General features: G+C 40.3%; 2 protein-coding genes across 2 annotated transcripts in view; one reads left to right on the top strand and one right to left on the bottom strand.

Moving 5' to 3' along the window:
* The window catches only part of MTOR (mechanistic target of rapamycin kinase), a 61,245-nt gene extending 39,290 nt beyond the window's left edge, over positions 1–21,955 (bottom strand). The window contains exons 1-23 of the mRNA XM_082493629.1: positions 21,890–21,955; positions 21,460–21,568; positions 20,428–20,614; positions 20,109–20,237; positions 19,052–19,296; positions 18,675–18,890; positions 17,806–18,011; positions 17,136–17,258; positions 16,689–16,778; positions 16,500–16,592; positions 15,848–15,982; positions 15,354–15,483; positions 14,863–15,113; positions 13,961–14,002; positions 12,799–12,885; positions 12,043–12,210; positions 11,675–11,787; positions 11,112–11,274; positions 10,758–10,850; positions 9,945–10,091; positions 8,994–9,136; positions 7,670–7,832; positions 7,385–7,530 (exon numbers count right to left, since the gene is read on the bottom strand). Coding sequence (XP_082349755.1) covers positions 7,385–7,530; positions 7,670–7,832; positions 8,994–9,136; positions 9,945–10,091; positions 10,758–10,850; positions 11,112–11,274; positions 11,675–11,787; positions 12,043–12,210; positions 12,799–12,885; positions 13,961–14,002; positions 14,863–15,113; positions 15,354–15,483; positions 15,848–15,982; positions 16,500–16,592; positions 16,689–16,778; positions 17,136–17,258; positions 17,806–18,011; positions 18,675–18,890; positions 19,052–19,296; positions 20,109–20,237; positions 20,428–20,614; positions 21,460–21,568; positions 21,890–21,910 — 3,200 coding nt within the window. The 5' untranslated portion in view covers positions 21,911–21,955. The remainder of the gene's footprint in view (positions 1–7,384; positions 7,531–7,669; positions 7,833–8,993; positions 9,137–9,944; positions 10,092–10,757; positions 10,851–11,111; positions 11,275–11,674; positions 11,788–12,042; positions 12,211–12,798; positions 12,886–13,960; positions 14,003–14,862; positions 15,114–15,353; positions 15,484–15,847; positions 15,983–16,499; positions 16,593–16,688; positions 16,779–17,135; positions 17,259–17,805; positions 18,012–18,674; positions 18,891–19,051; positions 19,297–20,108; positions 20,238–20,427; positions 20,615–21,459; positions 21,569–21,889) is intronic.
* ANGPTL7 (angiopoietin like 7) lies at positions 217–5,340 on the top strand (the record flags this gene model as incomplete). Its single annotated transcript, XM_082493695.1, has 5 exons — positions 217–595; positions 2,319–2,419; positions 2,748–2,942; positions 3,763–3,961; positions 4,984–5,340. 5 exons carry the CDS (start codon positions 217–219, stop codon positions 5,151–5,153), a joined length of 1,044 nt encoding a protein of 347 aa, XP_082349821.1. The 3' UTR covers positions 5,154–5,340.
* Positions 21,956–22,871: the final 916 nt, after the last annotated feature.

Genomic DNA, 22,871 nt, shown 5'->3' with positions numbered 1-22,871 from the left:
TAAGATGCTTTGAGACAGACTTCCAAAGTGCATAGACTCTGACAGGAGGGGTCTGAAAAAAAGCTACTTCTTCAGGCTCCACCTTCAGAGACTCGCTTCATTGGAAGAAAGCTAGGTACCAGTCTGCTGGAGCACTTGCAGAAAGTTTCATACCTATCCCAGCTGCGTTCAGACAACCCGCAGTCAGCTGCAAGTTTTCTGTTGCTGTAAGCAAAAATGCCAGCAAGATCCACTGCTCAGCTGGCGTGGCTCTGCATTGTCACTGTGTCTGTGGCAATCTATCCAGCACTGCTGCAGAAGCCTCCTAAAAGGAGAACAATCAATGGGAATGCACAGTCCAGGATGACAGGCTGCTGTGATGAGATTAAGGAGCTCAAGCTGCAAGTAGCCAACCTGAGCAGAATGCTGCAGGAGCTGAGCAAGAAGCAAGAAGGCGACTGGGTGAACGTGGTGATGCAGGTGATGGAGCTCGAAGGGAGCACCAAGCAGATGGAGTCCCGCCTCATTGATGCCGAGAGCAAATACTCCGAAATGAACAACCAGATAGATATCATGCAACTCCAGGCAGCTCAGACGGTCACACAAACTTCAGCTGGTAAGGAGGGAGTCGCCAAGCTCCCAGATACACCTCTTAATGCACAAAATGAACTAATGACTAGTTCTTAATTCTAGCATGTCCTGCTAATGTGATTATCGAGTACTGAATACTTCTGCTTAAAGTACCTCTGCAGGTAGGTGATCCTGAGAAAACTAGTTTTGAATTCATCTGTCAAAAATCCAAAGATCCAGCTGTATTTTAATATCTGTATGTCTTATCAGGGAGTGGAAAAAATAAACAGGTACTGTGTTTGTACAGTGAGGAACTCAGTCTAATATTTTATTTGCTGAGCACTACAGTACCAACCCAAAAAGAAAGGGAGCTGGCTTCTTCAGGGAATGGCTCTGGCAGTAATATCCCTGAGTGCACAGTGTTGGCAGGGGACTAGAAGTTGGTAAAACAATTAGAAATGCTCTCTAAGCTTTACCAGAGATTTGTAATTGTACCTTTATGGCAATCTCTGAACTAGAATAAAAGAATGATCAATTATTTGAATGATAATTCTCCAAAATTCAAGGTTGTAGATGACGCAAGATGCAAACTGTGATATGAGCTTAGCCAGAACACAGTTAAATGGTTCAAAATTCTCTCTTCCCTGAGGGAAGATTTCACTGCACGCAGTGATTGCACAGGCCTGTACTAAACATAGAATGCAGGTATGTTTTGTAGGTCAGCTATCTGTAAAGCCACCTCTAGAAAAAAGCGATGACTTTTGTTGACTTTTCTCTTAACATGTAATTCACTGTAACAAGCTTAAAACTTCATTAAAAAGAGACTGCTGTTGCACAGAATGACTGGGTTTGCCAAAAGACCTCATTTGCTTTTTTTTTTTTAAATGCAAAGGAAAAACTAAATCTATTTACTAAATTCTTCTTACAAAAAGTTCCACTTGGCTAGTTTTGACACACCACTGTTTACAGTAGGTCTTAAACAAAATTTTACCATAACTAATCTCTTTGGAGCTGTAGTAAAAGTTTGGAAAAAATACAGTAACAGACTGAAGAAACTGTCCTAGAAGGTATTTAAAACGGACGTGTCTCATCTCACCAGGTTAGAGACATTCAGTCTGTACTAAATTGAAAACTGTCAGAATGGATAAAGCCTTGCTTCAGCTAGCTTACCCTCCTCAGAAGAATAGCTGTGCGTTTTACCATCTTCAAGCCAGCTCCTGCACAGGCAGGAAAGGAGCCTCACAGAGACGGACAGACTGACTGCAGCTAAAAGCTATCTCTGTCACAGGCTCTAATACAAAAAGTGCTGAGCAAATACGCCTCATCCACAAACTTGGTAACCTGTTCAAGCACACAATCAAAACAGGCATCTGGCCCCAGGCCTATACATTCTATTAGATAAGCCTTTATTATTTGGGGGGGTGGACAGCAAGTATCTACACCTTGTTACCTTCCAGCACAGACATACACAGTGGCAATGTGAAGAGAACGCAAAGATGTCTCTTTGGATAGGAGAGGTTAAGAAAAAACAAAAACAAAAACAAAAACCCCAAGAAAGAAAGAAAATATCACAAAGCCCCACTACTACAACCTCTTTTTCCAATGCATGCGTCGATCAGAACTAAACTATTTCAGGAAAACATTAGACTTGTGGGAAGTCGTCTTCACTTAATTACTCCTTGCACTGCAAACTAAGCTTTACAGAAATTACACTTAGAGGAGTTGTTCTTGCTGTTCAGATTCTTATTTTCTGGTTCTGATTCAAGTAGATGCTGTCTACGACTGCTCATCACTTTACCAGAGGAACTACCGAATTTCTGGTGTTTACAAGTTACCTCCTGATGAATTTTTGGGGAGCCCAGATCTGGAGGTAAGGATGTTGAGTACAAAATGTATACGGCACATCTTTTCAAATATAATCAAGAAATACTTATCTACCACAGAGATGAAAAAAGCACATACTGGGTTATGATACCCCGCACTTTGAACCAGCGTAGACAAACTTCAAGGAAGGAGAGAGTGTACATTTAAGAGGGAAAACAGAAAGAGCGTTCATTTAATGAATTTTTCCCATGACTTAAAGAAAATAGGAATTTCTTCAAGTTGTGAAATCTGGAACAATATCTTGTTTTGTGTTAAGAGAGCTGAACCTTCCCAAGTCTACCGACAAGTAAACACTGCCTTTTTCCCTGTTCTAGGTGTTCTGTGACATGGAGACAGATGGAGGTGGCTGGACTATCATCCAAAGACGTAAAGTTGGTTTGACATCTTTCAATAGGGACTGGAAACAATACAGGGAAGGATTTGGCAATATTCGGGGAGATTTTTGGCTGGGAAATGAAAATATCTACCGACTTTCAAGGCGCCCCACTGTTCTGCGAGTGGAGTTGGAGGTAATTAATAAGCTCTCAATTTCAGCAGCAAAAGGTTTTTAGTACAAAGTGATTCTCTAGTAGCAGATATCATCTCCCATCTCTATAGGAGGCCCAAAGAATTTGCATGCTTTAATTACAAGAGAAGGACAAGACAGCATTATGCTATCCAGCATGCAAAGTCAGTAGGACAACCTTCTGTCTGCATACAGATTGTGGTTTAGGGAACATGTGGGGCTCTAGAGAATCCTGCAGAACCCACTGCAGACAGAGATCAAACTGCTGACCACCTCAGATTTAAAGATTCACAGAGATATCCCATAAAGCTTTAAAGACTGAGTCTCCTCCTTTTGCAGCACTTCCTTCCAGCCTGTGTATGAAAGAGTTTGCATTGTATCACCCCCAAACAATTTCTACAGTCTACTAAAGGCTTGGGTTTGACTTAGACTAGTTAATAACTAGTACAATAGCTTTGAGGGATGGGATAAGTATAACGGAAAAAGTGAGCTGAAAGGCTTTATATTAAAAGCCACTCTTTCAGAAAGGAATAAAAAAATTACTTGAGGCAGCCCACTATGAGACAAGGATGTTGAATGCAAGAGCCGTGCACCAGGTTTCCATACATATTGTTTAATACCAGTGCAGATAAGACTTGGAAATATGAAATGGAAAGTTTCTTTGCCTTGACAGATAAGTTTCTGCAGTCTGAGACAGAAAAATTTCATGAAAAATCTAGGACTGAGAAGAGATATGCAACATGCAGTGTACACAACCATAGATAGTGGAGTCTTTTCATAACTATTCTAATAGGACCTATTTCTTCTTCATTGTTCTGTGGCAGGACTGGGAAGGTAACATACGCTATGCACAATATAAGCAATTCACCCTGAGCAATGAAATCAATAGCTATCGACTTTTTGTGGGGAACTACACTGGCAACACAGGGCGTGATTCCCTAAGGTACCACAACAACACAGCCTTCAGCACGAAGGACAAGGACAATGACAAGTGCGTGGATGACTGTGCTCAGTTCCGAAAAGGTAAAACATGCATAAACACCTCCCTGTCCTGAGAGAGCTGCCTGGGTAATATGTAGAGCCCAAGACTCTCTCCTTCCAAGTAACTAGTAAGTAGCATCTGGACGGCAAATGGAGAGGTCACCAATTCTGGAATACACACTTACCGGTTATGTGGGAAATCCAGCAGTTAAAGCCGATTTACGCAGAGCCAGACTGTATGTTATAAACACCAGTACTCTTCAAATGATTAGTGTATGCTCTCACCTACGCATACTGTTATTGAGCCCATTATGCACATCTGCCAATCTGCCAGACTATCTCAGATGTTGATGCAATTCAGTGATGCAGGAAGTTATTCCTGTATATCCAGAAGGTTTTTATTTCTTCTTATATTTTTATGAGGTTTCAAGTTCTAGTATTAGGGATTTGTAATTATTCTCTTATATTATTATCCTACACACACCTCAAGGTTCAATCTGAATTCTAATCTTTATTCCTACTCTATTAAGAGCTTCTAATGAGGTTACTGTCTTCATTCAATTTATTATATGAGGTCTGTCACAAAGATAATTGTCTTCACTGTGTCTTGCCCTTTATTTTTCATTTCCCCATTGTGGCCCCACACGACATGCAAATAAAATTGTTGGTATCAGTCTCAATAAAATAGTGCAGCTTACTTGCAGAGTCCAGAAACTTTCTAAATGCCTTAAGATGCCCAAGCTAAGAACCCAGATTAATTTCCTATGCTAACTCTCAGAGACAGAAACATATCAAGGAAATATTTTAAGAGGAATGAGCAACTGAATGAAAAGCTACTGGACTAATTTGACTATGTAACCGTAAAGCCTTTATGTATTTAGTATCTACGTTAAGTTTTGAATTTACCTGCAATCCCAGCTATTAGGGCCATAGGCTCCAGGGATTAAAAGATGCATTCTGGTCACTCTCCTCAGGAAAGAGCAATAATTCTTCTTATTAATACAAAACATACCTGTTTTAAGTAAATGGCTCAACAGCAACCTATTAATTTGTTTTCTGAAAAGGTGGATATTGGTACAACTGCTGCACAGATTCCAATCTGAATGGGGTTTACTACCGCAAAGGAGAACACACCAAGAACATGGATGGCATCACCTGGTATGGATGGCATGGATCAACCTATTCGTTGAAGAGAGTTGAGATGAAGATCCGACCAGAGGATTTCAAACCGTAGAGGGAACCAGTATTTGATTGCACAGTTACATGATGCCACTGCACAGAAGGTGGGCAATGGACAGCTCAAAATCAGCCAAATAATTATTTGTTTCATCTAATATTTGCAACACCTACATACTGGCTACACATACACACAAACACTAAGGCACACTAAGCACCAGCCACAGCCACCAATGTTATCAGGGCTCAAACTTATTTCTTTTTCTTGAGGCTTTTTCCAAAGGAAAAAATACTGTGTTAGAATAGGTTAGACAGAATGCACTTACAGCACCTTCAGCAAACCTATCGGTGTGTTTTCACTAGCATTATGACTAGTGGCTTGCCTTAGTATTAACCAACTAGGCAGGGACTGAAAAAAGAAAGCCTCCTTGTTGCCTTTCCTTCAGCGTCTAGGAGTAAGCATTGCTGAGTAACTCCAAGAGGGACTCGCATCACAAAAATGACATACTCCTTTCAAACCAGAGCAATCAGTGTCCCTGATACACCTTCCTTTAGTGTACAGTAAGTGGCTTACATTCCCACAGAGGAAAAAGTAAGCTTAAAAATTTTGGATTAATTAGTATTGTCCAGGTTCTCTCCTGAAGTTTTACTGCCACCTCCTGCTGCTGCCTCAAATAAATCCCCATAAAGGGCTGCGCCCAGCAGATAGTAACCCAGGAGAAAGGATTTGTCACATATGCTCTGTAATGTTTAGTCCTATCCACAGATCACCTAGAGGTTGATAAACTAGAAAGCAATTTTCTGGGAGGCCACCAAATTATGTTTAGGTTAGAACATGTGTGCTATATGTCAGTAAGACTAAGAGAAAAGAGCAGGTTAGCAAAAAGATCCAGACCCAGGCACCCAGCCAAAAAAACTCAACTCCAACACTTAAAACCACTGTACCCATGAGCAAAACACTAGTACACACCAGAGAATCCATAAGTGCCAAAAGTTATTCAAATGTAAGAGAATGTTTGCTAGCATACCACGCTGAGGAATATTAAAATCTATTCTGAAAACTACCCCAATTACAAGTTACCTAGAGATATTATGTTAAAAAACAGTATGTTTCTCCCTTACATAACACAGTGTTAAAAATAACAGTTAAAGAAAGAGATTCCTTCTGTAGCCATACTGTTGTTTGAATATGTTGGAAAAGACAGTTATAGTTAATATATCTATTTTTATTCTCCTTAAAGAGTTTGAATCTAATTTAAAGTGTTCAGTCTTGTGTGAAATGGGAGATAAAGGTGTCTCGGGAATTGCCTTACATATGTTTGACTATTCATACTGTATATTTCAACTGTGTGGAACTATAGTTGGAAACATTTTAACTGTGGTCTGTAAAATGGATTTTTAAAGTTTTCTAAACTTTTTCATTTCTAATAAATTGTCTTTCATTTTTAATCCTGCTTTACTTCAAGTCTTTGCTCCTTAACTTTCTTCTTGATACACAAAGAAACAACTGCACAAGCAACTGAAGCCAGGAAAGGGAACACACCAAATTCTATCTTTTTGTCAGAAAAACAAGAGAGGACAAAGGATAAAATAAAAGAGTGGAAAAAACAAGAAAGCACAACGCCAAGGAACTAGGTGGGCTGAAAAATTCAGCACATACAGACAAAGCTAAGTTCTTGCTCAACCAAAATCAATTTGTCCATCTTAAATGGTAGAGTTAACATTTCTGTGATATGAAAATGAGATTCATGTTTTAAAACATGTAGTTTAGTACCAAATCCTGTACAGGTATTTCAGGCTAACATCATTCTTGTTGACAAAGCTCAGGAAAAAATACACTCTTGTTATAATTTCTTCTATTTGACATAAGAGGAATGAGACCTAACTAAGCTAGGTGAGCAGAATTTGATGAGCAATTTTAATTAAGAACTTCAGCTTTTCTGGCTTATTTATACGTAGATGCAGAAATCTCCTATCTAGCTTACAGCCACTCCATGACATCCTATACTGAACTTAAAGGGTGAGAAGTGGAAATCAGAAGACTCCACTTTTTCCTGCATAACTTCCCACAGCTTCTACCATAATTTTAACCACATAATAGAAGGGCAAAACTCAGCAGAGTGCACATCTGTGAGCCAGTTTACTAACTAGCTTACTTGTAGGCTTACTAGCCTACAACAACGTCTTGTGGCAGAGAGTGAAATCCTAAGAATTGCCTAGATTCATCCTAATGGTATCCTAAATTGGGTACTGATACAACAGCAGAAGTCTCATCATTAGTGGTCCTACCTGATGAGAGACTCTAGAATGGCCGGGGTGGGACCTTTTTGAAATTCCAGCTCCTTGTAGTGAAGGGCCTTGGCATATGCTCGACATTTTGCAGCTCTTTCCCCCAGGAGAACAATGCCATTATCATCTCTCAAAGGCAGTGGACCCTGTGTAGAAGCACATACATCAAAAACAGGATGAGTATAAAAAGAAGACAGTATACATGAACTCTTCATACTCTTTCCATAGACTAGACATCAGCTAGCTAGCCCACATTAGAAAAGAGTTGCCAAACAGCATCTCTACCTTGTCACTGTGTTCCATGAATTCCGCTAAGTTCAGCAGTGTCTGAGTGACTTCTGCAATGTCCTGAGAAGTCAGGGCCAATTCAATGCTTCGGATCAGCTCATCCTGCTGGTCTTCATTCAGTTCAGACCAGCATGAAACGAAAGCAGCATTGAAGAGATCTCTGAGGAGGAAAACAAAAGAGTGAGAGGTGGGGATTCATTATTCATGAGAAAGTCTATATGACAGCGAACTTGCCTTCTTATTCAGAGGAAGTGTGCTACAAAATGCATTTATGTCTACCTGCAATAAATAGTGATTAGCTTCTATAAAGCTAACTTCTGTACCCAATACTTACCAAAATCTGCATTTTAAAAATATATAATAGGATGAGATACTACAATAGTAGAAATATTGTCCTATTGTATGCTAGCAAGTATTTTAAGCTAGAACAAACTCTTCATAGCGGCAAGGATGCTCTTCTTTTCCACTAGGAAGAACCAGGCCTAGCCTGTCTTGGATCACAAATGAATGTAGTGAAAAAGATCATTGTACATTTCTCTGGACACACATGCTGCAACGCTTGTATTTTCTGTGCTTACTAGAGGACTGCAATAGCTGGAGTTTGTGTTAGTGGTAAAGCTTGAGAAGGAGGAAAGGCGATGAAGAACAGAGACAGTGACAGCCCTTGTCACTGCTAGTACTGTGGAGAAATATTGTGGGATGGGTTTGAGATACATGGTGTATACGCAGAAGATGCTAGCATTACCTCTGCCTACCTAGGAACTGCTGGCTTTTCAGCATGCTGTTTGCCTTTCTATTTCATAAATTATAAAATTCACATTTAAGACAGAATTAAACCAGGAATGAACACTTCTCTAACAGCAGCAGTCAGATTCATATGCTCTGAGATGACAAGTGTATATCATCAAGAAGAGATAAACAGGCAACTGCTTACAGAAACTCACAAGTTTCTCCAGACATGTGGGTTGCAGAAGAAATAAAGCACTGTAGCTTATTGCACTCAAAGGCATTTTTGTTCACCCACAGTAGAACCTTGAAACTATTTCATAGTCTGCTGTTTTTCCAACTTCACTTTTATGTGTCTTATGTTATTCCTAGACTAATATACAGAATTCCACTGAAAGATTTTGTGCACATCATGGAGCAGCCAATTGGGAAGGGTGGAAATGAAATCAAGTTGCCAGCTATTTGATTTGTCCCAAAGCAGGAATTATCTCTATTTATGGAACCTAAGAGCTTTTAAGTAACTTCCTTTTTTCCTATAATATCTGGCTTGCATCTGCAATTTTAAGTGATCCCAAAACCCCCAGAATTACTCTACCGAGCCATGGGATTGTATGCCTGAGCCAGGGCCCAGCATGAGCGCAAGGATGGTGAGGAGGAATCTTTCAGTAGCTCCAAACTCAGTCTTCTTAACCACTCCAACCAGTCATCTTTGGAAACTCTTCTTGCTGCTCCCCAGGCCTGCAGTAAAAAGCAAGACAATTCAACTACCAAAGGAAGCACTATCCAAAAGCAGAAATCCATCAGCAGGCAGCATTACTTCTTTACAGCTCCAAATCACATTGCTGAGTTTCCCTTTTCAATTCCCAGAAATCCACTCCCTTTAGCGAATAATTTGCAGTACTTCAGTCTCATTTCTAAGAAATCTTCCCTAAATGTATTCCTGTCATGAAAGGCCAAGTATTTAACATGAATAATTCTTTCCTTACGAAAATGCATCAAGTGCTCAAGCCACTGTTGAAACATCAGCTTAAAAATACTTAATGAGTTTAGAATTACATTTTTAAGTCCAGCATTTTCAAACCAATCCATCCTGCTACTGAATTGACTGATACATGCACTAACTGTTCAAATTAACCAGTGTTTAGCTGTTAAGTTCTATACTGGCTTCAAAAGAATATAGCACTGAGATATAACAGAAGTGGCTGATGAAAAAAGGCAGAGGCTCTGGGATAGATGTCTCTAGAAGCTACAGATTCCTTGTGATCTAGGAAGTTTTGTTCATCCTTCACATAACAAGAAAGCGTCAAGATTACTTCACAGCCATTAATAGTCTGATAATTCAGCTGCTTCTATCTTTAAAGTTGCTTAGTACCTTCTAATTTTAAAGACAGTCTCAGACACTACTTTGCCCTCAGTTTTGTACAAAGCTGGCAACAGAAAAGAGATGTAAATAAATGTAGTTTAGATGCACTGGACAAACTCTTTAGATGTGATATGACAGCTCCTGACTTCAGCAAACTCATGCTGTGCAGTGCTCCAGTCTTACCTTCTGCAGGTTGATGGTGCTAACATGTAATTTCTTCATGGGACCTGTTTCCACAGGACCACTAGCCAAAGTTTCTCCCTGGTTGCTTCTCAACATTCGGTGCTGATAAATCAGGGGATCCTCTTCTTCATCAGCAAGAGTATAGCCCTACAATAAATGGCTTACAATGAAGATCACACCCACACATACAAAAGCCAAATGGATGATAAAGTCAAAGCACTATCCAATCTCGAAATCCATAAAGCAAACAACTGTGTTTCATTATAACGATTACACCTTATAAACCAGAGAACTCGAATGATATCCCTTTTCTATTCAAGGTAACTGTTAAGAAATCATGGCTCCTAGTATTAAAATCCAAAATAATACACCTTAAAACAAGCACTCTTTCATATTTGACTCACTGTGCTACTTGTTCCACACTAATCAAATTCCAAAGCAGTTACTGAGTTTTTGAAATGTGGGACATATTACAGAAAATACTAAGATAGCAACGTCTCCTTAAGTCCTGAAACTGTGGAAAAAAAGGGTAAATCCACGTTTAAGAACTACTGAGAAAAAGGTAATGACACTGGCTACAAGTTTAAGTTCTTACCTAGAACTTGCAGTGACTTTTTCTATAGGAAATAATTGATACCAATTGACAATAATTTTCCTCGATGCAATCTCAAAGTCTCCTTAACACACAAATACAGCAACAACCATGCTTCATTTTATGATTAACTCAAAGTGAAGTTTTCAGCTACATCTGGTTCAACATGAAAACATCCCCAAAGTGCCCTTATGCAAAAAGCTATGTAATTGTTAACTCACCTTTACAATTCTGCAGATAAGAACATCATATCGTTGATGGTTAATTCTGTGTCGCACCAGAACTTTGTTCACCATCGGGATAAAAATCTGATACTGTACAGGGGAATGCATCAAAAGCTAGTTACTCAGTCTGACCAAAAGCAGTAAAATTCCACCTTTTTTTCATTGATGTTATAAGAAACCAATTCTGAAAGTTTGATTTCAGTAACTCCCAATTCCAGAAACAACTAAGAGATGAAAAATCTGTTTTCTTTAAAATCCAGAATGAGCTCATTACAAATATTCAACTTTAAAGCCTTGATCTTTGGGCCAGTTCCTCCTTCTATGAGTTTTCAAGCCTAAGAAGAATATTACCTTCTTTCCCAGCTGGAATACCAGAGAGGAGAGGGTGTCCATTGCAGTTGTTCGTAGCTCAGGGCTCTGATCTAGTGTTCGCACGATGGGATGAATAATCCGTGAAGCATAATCAGTGAAATCCAAGGACTCTGTCAAGCGGTCCACTGTTTCTAGAGCAGCTCTAAAGTCAGAGCAGAAAGAAAGGAGGACTTATGTCTCACGATATAAGGCAGGAGAAACCAGATGTAAAAATACATAAGTGATTCATGCTCAGTCCTCCTAGGCACCAACAGTAACAAGGAAAACATGTCACCAGAGCTTTGTTAATGCAGCTAGTACTTGCATGACAGCTTGCAAGCTGCAGTGACCAAAATACTGGAAGGTGAGAACCAGAAAGTAACAGACTGTACCCAAAAAAGTTAATAACAGTGCTGTGATCCCCAACCAAAACTAACCTTTCATAATGATTTAACACAGAGAAAACCCACAAAAGGAACTGAGCTGTATTTCATTCTACATGTGGCTAGGGCAGCCATTGCAGAACTTGGATATCACAGGCAAAAGAAGCCACCAATGCTTACTTGCGAGCCACCACTGGGACATCTGGGGCATCAAATAGTTTTACAATGGGAGGTAGTAACAAATGAAGGTAGTCATCCAAGTTAGCTCCAAAGAGCTGGATCGCATTCAAAAGCTGGAGGGAAAAATCACCCAATGTGATTCAAAGTCACAAAAGAGATGCATTTAAAATAAGTCAGTATCCAGTGAAAAGTTGCTTCAATCCCGCACTTTAAACAAAAGTACTGTCTGCATCATTCCACACCAAGCCACTGCTGAACTGTACCTATCCCATTTGCTTGCAACACACAAGCAGCAAAAGTCCTGTTGGAGCATTACACCTGCCTCGGCAATACCCAAATCAACCCAGCTGCTGCAGCTTCCCACTCACCTTGACAGAGACAATGCGACCCTGACTATTGTCATGCATGAAGACCCGTAGCATGTGAGGAATGAGCTGAGGCAAATAAAGTTTGAATTCGCCTCCTAGAGCTACCACAATTTGCTCAATAAGTAGGATAATTGTGCTCTGTATGGAGTTGTTCATGACCCAGAAGTCCTACAAAAGAAAAAAACAAAAAGGAAAAAAATTAGACCGTTCAACTGAGCTGTGCCAGTTACAAGAAAAGCAAATTGTAGGAGACCGTCTCTAGATAAATTCAAGATTGCAGGGAAGGACTACACTTCCCTTATAGACTAATATGAATTGGCAGTTCTGGTCTGTTTTTAAAACACTCTGTGCCCTCGGTATATTTACAGCTGTTAAAAACAACCTCTAGGCAATTGATTTTTTGTAATCCTAAGGGTTTGCAAACAGTAAGTGAAAATGAAATGAAATGCCACCTATTTATGAACTCCAAACACCTCTTGCTAAAACTATGTTTCTGGAAGTAATAAGTGCACAAAACTCAAGTGCACAAAAAACCTCAGGCACTAGCAGAATCTAGGAGCTGCTCTTATTGCAGTTACTAGTAATAATGTGTATTATTGTTTCAAATACATGTTATCTCAAAATAAAATTATTACTTCAAATACATGGCATTCTGCACTTTATATAAGTTTATGAAGTAATTGATATATTTGATAATGACAGAAACACTATCCACCTTGCCTGACAGTAAAAAGCTGGCTTAAAGACTGTACTCACTCTCATCAGGGTGACAATTTCATCCATATAGGGTCGAATATGACTTCTCACAAAGGACACCAACATCCCTAGCTGCTGGAACAGGAACTGGAAGGAAAAAATGTGTAGTGATCAATGTAGCTTCTTCAAACATCAAAGCAATACTGGGTAAATGGCGTTTCACAGGCCAATTGCAAGCTCATTTACCAAACAAATAGCATGCATAGCTCCTATATGCTCAAAATCTGGGGCTAGATTCTTGGCAGCTTTGGCTCAGTGGTTTGCGTTTTTGTGAGTGTGTGTGTGGGGGGGGGTGTTCTGGGTTTTTCTGTTTGTTTCCACACCTCCCGCCCCAGCAATTTGCATCAAAAATTTTATCAGCTCAAAACCTCAGAGAGTCAAGCATACCGATAGGGGTTTATGTGTCAGCAAATTTAGTGTCAGAACAGACTTGCAAGCACAAACACCTCAACTACAGAGGTTTGTAATTTAGGTTTGAAGGATGCTTCCAAAAATGTAGCCCCTAATCTTTTCCCCCTGCCTGTAAATCACACTGGCACACATTTTAAGATACTCTTTCTGTACTCTTTCCCATCCCCACCAAGATATATTGGTGAAAAGTTACTGGGGAAGAGAGTTTGGTCCTTGACAGAAACATCACAGGTTTTTGACAGATGGTTGATTGTATCATAAAAGAATTTTGACCGACAATTTTATTTGTTATATGGACTATGTCATATGACTATGTCATATAAACTACGACAGTTTTGCAATTCCTTTTGCCCCAATACACTCTTATGCACTCACTCATGACAATGAATTTACTTTTAAGATTGGTATGAAAAAACGTGGGTTAAATCACTTTGTCCACAAAATAGATGTATACAATCTTTTGCTCTCCAGAAAAATGTAAGTTATCATATATTAAATTTGATTTCCTCATGCAGTATTTGAAGACTATAGTGACAAAATACAAAAGTGGAGCTCAGAAAAAGAGATAACAAATTTTTGTGAAAACTAAGTACAAAATAACATCAGCTACTTTAGTGAAAGCAATGCACCTACATTTACCAAAAATTAACCCTGAGCTCCTGTACTGTGCCTTATTTTGGAGTTGTGAGAGGATTCTTACATATAGGACAAGGACCTGCCTCCTTTAGACTTTAGTGTCACGTGTACCCACCTCAGCTCTTCTCCCCAGTACACTTTCACCATCTTCTTTTACCTGAAAATTTTTAAACAGAGAGTGCACAACTGCATAGCTTTCAAGCAAGTTAGATCAGTCAGGTCTAGAAGTTCGGCCAACCCAGGCGTGTGAGATGCTTTCCTTCCAATCTGAGTAGTAGTTCAGTCTGGGAGAAAACAGTGGTTCTATAGCAGGGTTGGGATTCTGCTAAGGGAGCACCCATCCCACCTATAAAACACAGTACCAATAACTAGTACAAACTGCCCTTCCCACCCCAGAGATTTCAGCTGCCTGAGGAAAAGGCTTGGCAAACAGCAGCCATCTCTGGTTAGGTGAACCTTAAGCCCGTTATTCTCTTCACAAAATTCTCATTTCCTTCTAAAACTGTAACTTAAGTGGGAAGGAAGAGAAAGTGCTGCTGGGGAATCACCACCCACACTGTTCTGAATGTTAGCAGACTGTAGCAAATTGAATTTTCCTTCTCACAGATGAGCTAAAGTACATGGTTGCATCAGAAATTTAATTTCTACCTCTATTATTTAACAATACTGTTTGCAACAGTACATTAATGCAGAGATCACTGAAAGCTCTGGAAGCTGCACAGGCTGTTTTCCTGAACAAGACCAGCTCGATAAAAAAACAGAATCAAATATTGGCCTTCTAAGGATTATGCTCAGAAGTAGCTGTTTCAATAAGAAGTAGAAAAATTGTTTCCACCGGACAGTCTACCAAATGCTCACAGGAGAGAAGAAGCAGAGCTGAACCTCACTTCTGCAGCATGCTTGGCAGCAACACATAGCACAGCAATGCCCAAAGCCAGTCACATTCTCTTTTAAAAAATGGATTGCTATTTTAAGGCAGTGGAACAGGAAGGAAGGAGTGGTCCTTTGTACACTCACCTCTCGGATGGCACCATCACAAACCCGTATTACATTAAGGAACGTTGGCATGACCTGAGGCAGGAACTGCACACACTTCAGCCCAAGAGATTTGAAAATAAAGGTGATGGCCTGAACTACCATAGTGTGGTGTTGGGACAAGGATTGGTCTCGGAAAATTCTCATCAGTGCCACCATGGAGACAGCTGGATAGAACTCATCCAAAGGGAGGTTTCCCATGTTCACCAACATCTCACTGGTACTGTAGTCGGCTAGGAGAAAGAAGGTAGTGTCACAAGCTACATATTAAATGGTCTTGAAGCACTCTAGTATTGGGTGCACTCAGGAGCACCCAAGGATTAGATGAAAACACGTACACTCATAATTTGTTAAGAAGAGGAGACAAACTCGTAACAACAAAACAAAACCAACAAAAAATAATAATAATAAAAAAATCAAGACCTCTTTGTAGATTATAAAACTATTCACTTGAAAGAAATTCAGATGCTTACAAGAATCCTGGCTGGATTTGGACTCTGAGAGGCTGACGGCTGAAGCATCTCGTGACTGATCAATCATGCCAATGTTAACTTTGTGTTTGTAAGGGTCCAAAGCACCCAGCAACCCTAGCACACGAATAGCCTGATAAAACAGAAAGAAAAAGAATATTCATCAGAACTTCATCACCAAATCAAAAAGTCAACACATGAATCCACATGCTTGGGAAGATCCCGAGGAATAAAGAAAGAAGATCTGGAACTAAAGTGACTGCCTGGAAAAAACATCAATGCTTTCCATTCAATGGCTGGAAGCCATTTCACTGACTGAACACATTCACCCTCGTAATTCTGCTTATTGTATTTCTATCAGCCACAGCAATGATCTTTCACCTCCCTCCCTGCCTCGTGTTCCCCAATCCCCAAATCTATGCAGACACATTTAGTTGACAGCTCTCTCTTCCCAAAAAACTTTTAGAAATGGTTGTGTGATAGTTTCATGTTCATACCTCTCTACGGGTACCCTGGTTCTGCTCAGTCTTCAAGAAGTTCAGAAGTACCTCCAGCAAAGTTGGGTACTTCCTGTATGGTTCCACCACATAACCAGTGCTTGCCACAAGCTGTCCCAGTGTCCAAAGAGCCACCTGCAAAGATCAAACCCAGAGAAGATTAGTTTTGACCAGGGAATTTGTTATGTCCCTTCATTCATTAGTCATTTGACTTCTGCAAAGCTTCTTTGAGCATTTTAGGACCACACTGCAAACCACAGTCCATGGTTTGAAAGCCTCTTGAAAGAGCATTTTTTAACAAGCAATAGTAAAGAAGGTGATAATCAACCCTTCGTTAGACTCTGACTGCCATAACTGCCCTCACTCAGAGATACAATTCAAACAGACATTCAATTCAGAAAGTCCAAGCCTTCCAATAAAAACTGCTTCCTTTTTTTTATTTCTTCTTTTCCTTTCACAATTTTGTACTATGTCATAACAGACAGGCACTGCAATCCCTGACCTGCATGCCACAAATATGACCGTACACCCCACAAGAGAAACTTGAGTGATTTAAAAGTTCATTTCAGCAGCTATGATGGGACACATGGATATTTTGTTACAGATTTGGTCACAGCAGATGGCAAGTTTAGTGCAGTTTTCAAACACTTACCTGTCTTTTAGCAAGCAGGGAGGAGTCCTGTAGCATGTCCATAATTATAATGAAGAGCTCATCCACCCACTTCCTCATCTCCAGTCCACTGACCTATTCAAAGACAAAAATCAGTCCTTCATCTAGCTTTGCCAAAAGCTTAACAACTGACAAGCATATCAAAGAGGTACCTGCAGTATCCTTCCTTACCTGTGCAAGCTCCCCTATGGTAGCTAGGACATTGTTAATCACCCCTGGATTTGGATCTGGATCGGGATCTTTCAGTTTCACAATTAGTGCCTGGTGGGTGACAGAGGAACAAATTAGAATGTGTTCAGAAGACTCTTTGCTGTACATACAATACTCAAAATTATCTTTCCTTTTGTTTACACCTGAAATTGATTCCATAGGGGCTCAACTTGCATCACAGTGAGCATTTTAACAGTAAAAGAAACTTTTGTTTCACAAACTTTATGCAAATCCAGAATCAAGTTAGGCTACACTGTCGCATACGTGCATTAGTGTGGGTAACATCTGCACCAATCTGATTTTTTTCCTGCTATGAGGAAGCAAACGGACTGCAGCTCCTGACAATCATATATCCACTTGCTGTATCATCTCACTCCAAAGTCACCAGGAAATGTACAGAGACTCTACCTTAAGAATAGGCTCCATATACGGACGAATGAGGCGTGGAGCGTTAGAAACCAGGTGACCCAACATCCTGGCACTTTGCTCTTTAATCCTGCCAACACCACTGTGTTCCAGCTCTGTTAGAATCTGCAGAAAAGACAATGGAAGCATGAGAACAGGGAAAATAAAGGTAGGCAAAAATTCTTTGTATTTCCTCCTCTCCTGTCCAATAACAACAGAAGAAAAAGCAATCTCAGCACTTGTAAAGTGTGTTCTACATTTACACTCCATTCAGTCATTTATGTCTAAATGAAGCTAAAGTTAATTAGCATAAAACTGAATAAACGGCTGCAAAACCATCTACGTTTATGAAGTGGTGCCATCCATCCACCTAAAAGAAGCACAGAACATTCTTCCTCAATACAGATGGAAAGCACTCCAGCATGAATGTGGGCCGAAATAATGACAGCTATCCTTTCCTTTCTAATACATCTTTAGACTTTCAGTGCAAACATCTATCACTAAAAAGACTTCTTGAAACCTACTAAGTTGGGTAATAAATATTTTCCATCGGGGAGATTTGTTCCTCCAATTTTCCACACATTCACTACAGCTAGATAGCTCAGTTCTTTAACACCATCTTAATCTCAATATCAAGTACTCTATTTTCAGTGCAGGCATCCCTCTTCATTACCTGGATTAACATCTTGCGCAGAAAAGGCATGACAAAAGCAGGGTTCATGCTGCTCAGGCGACCCACAGTACAGATGGCCAGCTCTCGGATTTCAAATACTTGATCATTCAGGGCCACAAAAAGAGCTTGCAAATTTTCTGCCTGGGCAAGGTGAGCATCAAATCGCTCATCCAGAGAAGCCAACACACAGAAACGGATATCAGGGTCTGCAAAAACACATTTGTTTATCTTTAAATGCCGTAAACTCCTCTTCTTATCATTGTCCTTATTCACAAACTGGCCTCAAAAATTCTTCACAACCTCAGGGAAATGCGGAGAGCTTCCCCAGCATGACACTACATCAGTGTCTTACACATGAGAAACAGAGTAGTCAGCTCAACAGATTCAGTGCTACTCAGTAGTGCCCCAATACTCAGATCAGTACAATGCCAACCTCTTGCACCTACAAGTGGAACGTTTGGAGGCAGCGTGCAGAAAATGAACTCATCTCGGGTTACCATATTGCAACTGAAGGAACAAAAAAATCAAGTAGGAAGATTCAACAGAAGGGACCAATCCCTTCCAAAACTACAAAGCTGAAGGCCATAACACAGAACAACAGCAAAAGAAGCCTCGGAACTCCACCTAGCTCAAAGGATTACCAAGGGCACAGTTTGAGCATTTTGCACTAGTGTTTTATTAATATTTCAAAAATCAAGATCTGGGAAGAGAAATTAATATTTAATTTATAATTTTAATTTATAAAGAATAACAGCTTAAGTTAGAGGCAAATACGTTCAAATTCTGCCCCAAACATAATATCGTCACCTGCTCATGAGCTAAAATCAACATGTGGTAGGAGAACCCTTTTCTCTGAACCCCACACTAACCTGGGTCAGTTATTCCAACCACAAGCAGTTTGCTGAGAACATCAGCCACAACCTGCACTGCCGTCTGACTGACCACATGGGCATGACCACTGATCAGGTGGATGGAAGGCGTGAGCAATCGAGAGCAAGTGCGGGCTGCTTCCATCCGGATCTCCTTGTGTTCACTGTTGAGAAAGTGGTCTGCACAGTGCCGAACAAACTGAGTCAGAGAATGGCCTAGAAAGAAGAAGATGGGGAGTTTAACACAGGCTTACACCTCAATTACTGGTCTTACTAGGGAATATGAGTTTAAACAAAGTACTACTTGTACTCTACTCCAATGCAGTAGTGTTTATATTCCATACCCTTTGGCCCCCTGATTCCTTATTTCATCTTACCTTCAAACTCAAAGCTACCCAGTGTACGAAGGGCAAGGGTGATGCTACCCACATCGCTGGCCTCTGGGATGTTGGTGAGGCTAGGGGAGGCAAGCTGGTGGGCAAGGCCCTTTGGCATGCCTGGATGTCGCAGAGGTTTGTGCATTAGAACAAGGGACAGCATTTTCAGCAGCCCATCCTGGATATCCTTCTTTAGCTGGGGGATCTGACGACTCAAGTCATACAGCACAGCTGTTAGAGCAGGGCTGAGGGCAAGAAGCAGGCAGATAGTCATTAGAAAAGAAACAACGAGGTCCATATTTCACCTTTTTGTTTATGCATTTGCCCATCAGAAGATAATTGTGGGTGTTCACACATCACAGCAACACCTGCCAGCAGAGCACAGGGGTCCTTGTCTGAACTCAGGCACATGAGATGACCAAGTATGAACTTGGTGAGCAAACTGCCAGGACTGCAGCACACGTTCCCACATTAGGCACTATTGCTAGAGTATGGTTACAAGTTTAAGTGATTCCTTATACTTGTGCTTTTTAGACACAAAGGCAACTAAATTTATTCTAGATGGCAACATTAATCTAATCTAAACAGCTCTGTGCTACCTCAATACCCTCCCATACTAACAGCTTCATGAGCTAGGAAATTTCCAATAGGAACTGTCAGCTCCAAAGGTGAAAGAAGCTAGGAGCAAATATTTAGCCCTTCAATTGTCCTCCCCTACCAATTTGATATGGCAGAAACCTGCTGGCCTTTAGGGGCTTTCCAAATTTTTGCATGCTGTTTCCAAATGGGTTTGAGTAGTGGAAAGTAAAGAGATTGCTTTTGAATTCACTAGTTGTTCTACAAAAAGATTTCTTTACACAGAGACCAAAGCACTTAAGTAATTCAACAAACTCATTAATGCTTAAAATATATTATTCTTCTGAAAGAGCTCTACTGATCTTCTGAAAGATCATTTAAAAGCAGTGATCTTCCTTCTCAATCTGAAGACTTTCAAGGTCTCATTCTGTATGGCCAACAATGCCATCCAGTGGCTAACAGAAAAATACCTTGTACATACCTCAGGCCCACAGCCAGCATAGGTTCCAAAAGCTCTTTGATGTCCTGCTGGATACTGGGTCCCATGGCTCGTGCCAGCATACTAATGCAGGTAAAGACTGTGGCATCAACCTGCACAGACTTCTGCCTCCTGGAAAGGGACCACATAAAAGTTAATTAAGAGGAGCTGCTATTTTTCAAACATCTCTCCTCATCCCACCTCTGTGTTATCAGTTTTACAAAAATACCTCTGATTTTAATACAATAATTTGATCCCACATCACAAAAATTATACAAAGAACAGGTGTTTCAGTTTCTTCCTCTAACCTTCACATACTCACTTGTGGGCAAAGTCCTTTGGTGGCAGAGCTGCTTTTATGATTTCAAGGACTTTTGGCAGGTAGGCTTGAAACTCAGACCTCACAGCCACAGAAAGCAAACCCAAGGCCTGGAAAGCTGCTGTTCGTTCCTTCTCCTTCTTCACACAGCTAAGAACATGATTCATGGTGTCTGGAAGGTACTGATCAGCTGCCCAAAAGAGAGAGCAATACAGATACTGGAACTTATTTAGGTTTACACAATTGCATCACATTTGCAACTAAACCTTTACAGGTATAAATCTAGGGAACAGACACAGCCATATAAAAATTGCTGACATGAGCAGTGGCAAACACATGGCACCACATAATAAAATTTTCAAAGCCCAGAAGGCTTTATTAAAAAAAAAAAAAAAAAATCACCAAAATAAAAGAGCTATGAGAAAAAAACATTGCAACAGCTTCTATACACAAATAAGATCCAAGCACCTTGTTTTCATAGGGATTGATTGGAAAAATTGGAATAATAACACACAGTTGTTCCAACCCACTTAGAGCAGCTTGTTGACTTGCCTCCAACTCTCATACTCTCCTGAGCTTACTTAATAAATCAATTGAACTGTTTTAAAGCCAGCAGGTAGTTCCCATTTTTACTTGATAGTTCCTGGCACATGCAACAGAGAAAAAGGAAGACAACTCTGCTGATAATATTTGGAATACATTGAGTAGGAGTAAGAGAGCAGAGTTCAACCTTAAGTCTGATATACTGACAAAGAAAACAAAAAGGAGGTGATATCTCTTACGATCACACAATTCAGACAATTAGTTTTCAATCCATTTTCATTAGAGCCACACTTTGGCATCAGATATCAAGTCACACTTCTTCAGAAAAGGACAAAAAAAGATTGTCCTCCCACAAAGGAACTTGCTCATCTTACAAGCACCATGTTTGTACTGCTGCATTGCCTGCACAAGCTCATCTGGACCAAAGAGAGCTGGACAACTTCCAGCCCAATTTCAGCAACACTTCTAACATCCAACCATCTGTCTTGTCACCTGTGAATGCTGAAGGACGGAAAGCTGCCAACCGTGGTAGCAGATTGAGAACCGTCATCTGGATCAAAGAATTTTTGCTGGTTCTGCACTTGAGAACCCACTGGCACACCTGAAAGGAAATAGATTGGGCTTTGAAGGATGGCCATTGGCAGTAATGCACAAGCATTTATTACCTGGATGCTTTAAGGCATTCTACTGACATTTGGCTTCAGAGTCCATCAGAAAGATGGATAATTAAGACTGCTTCCAAAGAAAATAAATGACTTGCTCCAAGAGAGACAGCAACAAAGCCAGGATACATATAATTAATGAGTTTTGACGCCTCAATTCAATACTAAGCAGTATTGCCTGCTAAGTAAGGACACAGAGGACAACTGCTCTACAAGAAGTGGTAAAATGTTGGTAGACAAGTTGAAGACCAAACGCTTACTTGATCAAACTTCTCTTCCATTAGATCCCTGCAGCATCGACTTTCTACCAGTGTAGACTTTGCTGGGACAGGTGAGGTTGCAAACCCCATGATTCCTTGGTGGGCACTGTACCCCAGAAGACCAGCCAAAGCATTTGACTGAGAGGGCTGAAGAGACTGGAAGCTAGTGAATGGAGTGATGTGGCGAGGTTTGGTACTGAAGCCCATCAGGTCTTTGCAGTACTTGTCATGCACAAGCTGCTGTTGAGTGATCTCTTCCATCTCCTCTCTAAGGCGCTGGACAAAGTAGAAAAACATGTTTATTTGAAAAGAAAAAAAAAAGTAGCTGAATAACAGATTCCCAACACAAATCTCCTGAGCAGCATCCTGTATAATTGATATCCAAATGGCTGTAAAACATCAACTAAGCAATATCCAGAAAAAAACGCAACAGAGTCCTCATTCTATATAAAAATCTTTTTCATTGTAATTAATGCAGTAAATACTACTTTTGATCAGAGCTTAATACCTACTCAGCCCCAACCTGGTGCTGTTATTTCTCTGACACACTCCAATTTGTAATTATCAATGCTCTGACTCCATGTTCAGATGACTTTTCAGCCCAACAACCCCATTTCAAACACAATGGGGTATTTCCACAGATTGATGAGTTGCTACACATTGTCAATCAATCTGGCAACCAAAAACCATAATCCCCATCTTGTTCATTTGCTCACCTCTCCCTCCATACTGCTTATTCTCACTAGCTCATTGAGGATCAGTAAGGCACCATGGATTCGGTCATCACGGTTCATTCCTTTCTCTTTGGCCAAAGTCTCATCAAAGCCCTTCTCAGCCTCTTCATATGTATGCTTGGGGAAAAAGAAAAAAAAATACATCTCAGTGGTCATGCAGAAACAAAGCCTGTGGAAATAAAGTAGTACTGCCAGACAAGAGTTACTGATGTCCTGTAATTTTCCAAGAGTAGCCACAAACCTCAACT

This window comes from Vanellus vanellus (genome assembly GCF_965231255.1).
Source record: "Vanellus vanellus genome assembly, chromosome: 20".
Lineage (NCBI taxonomy): Eukaryota > Metazoa > Chordata > Aves > Charadriiformes > Charadriidae > Vanellus > Vanellus vanellus.
Note: the sequence above shows the minus strand (reverse complement) of the source record. Positions and strands in the feature narration are given on the sequence as shown.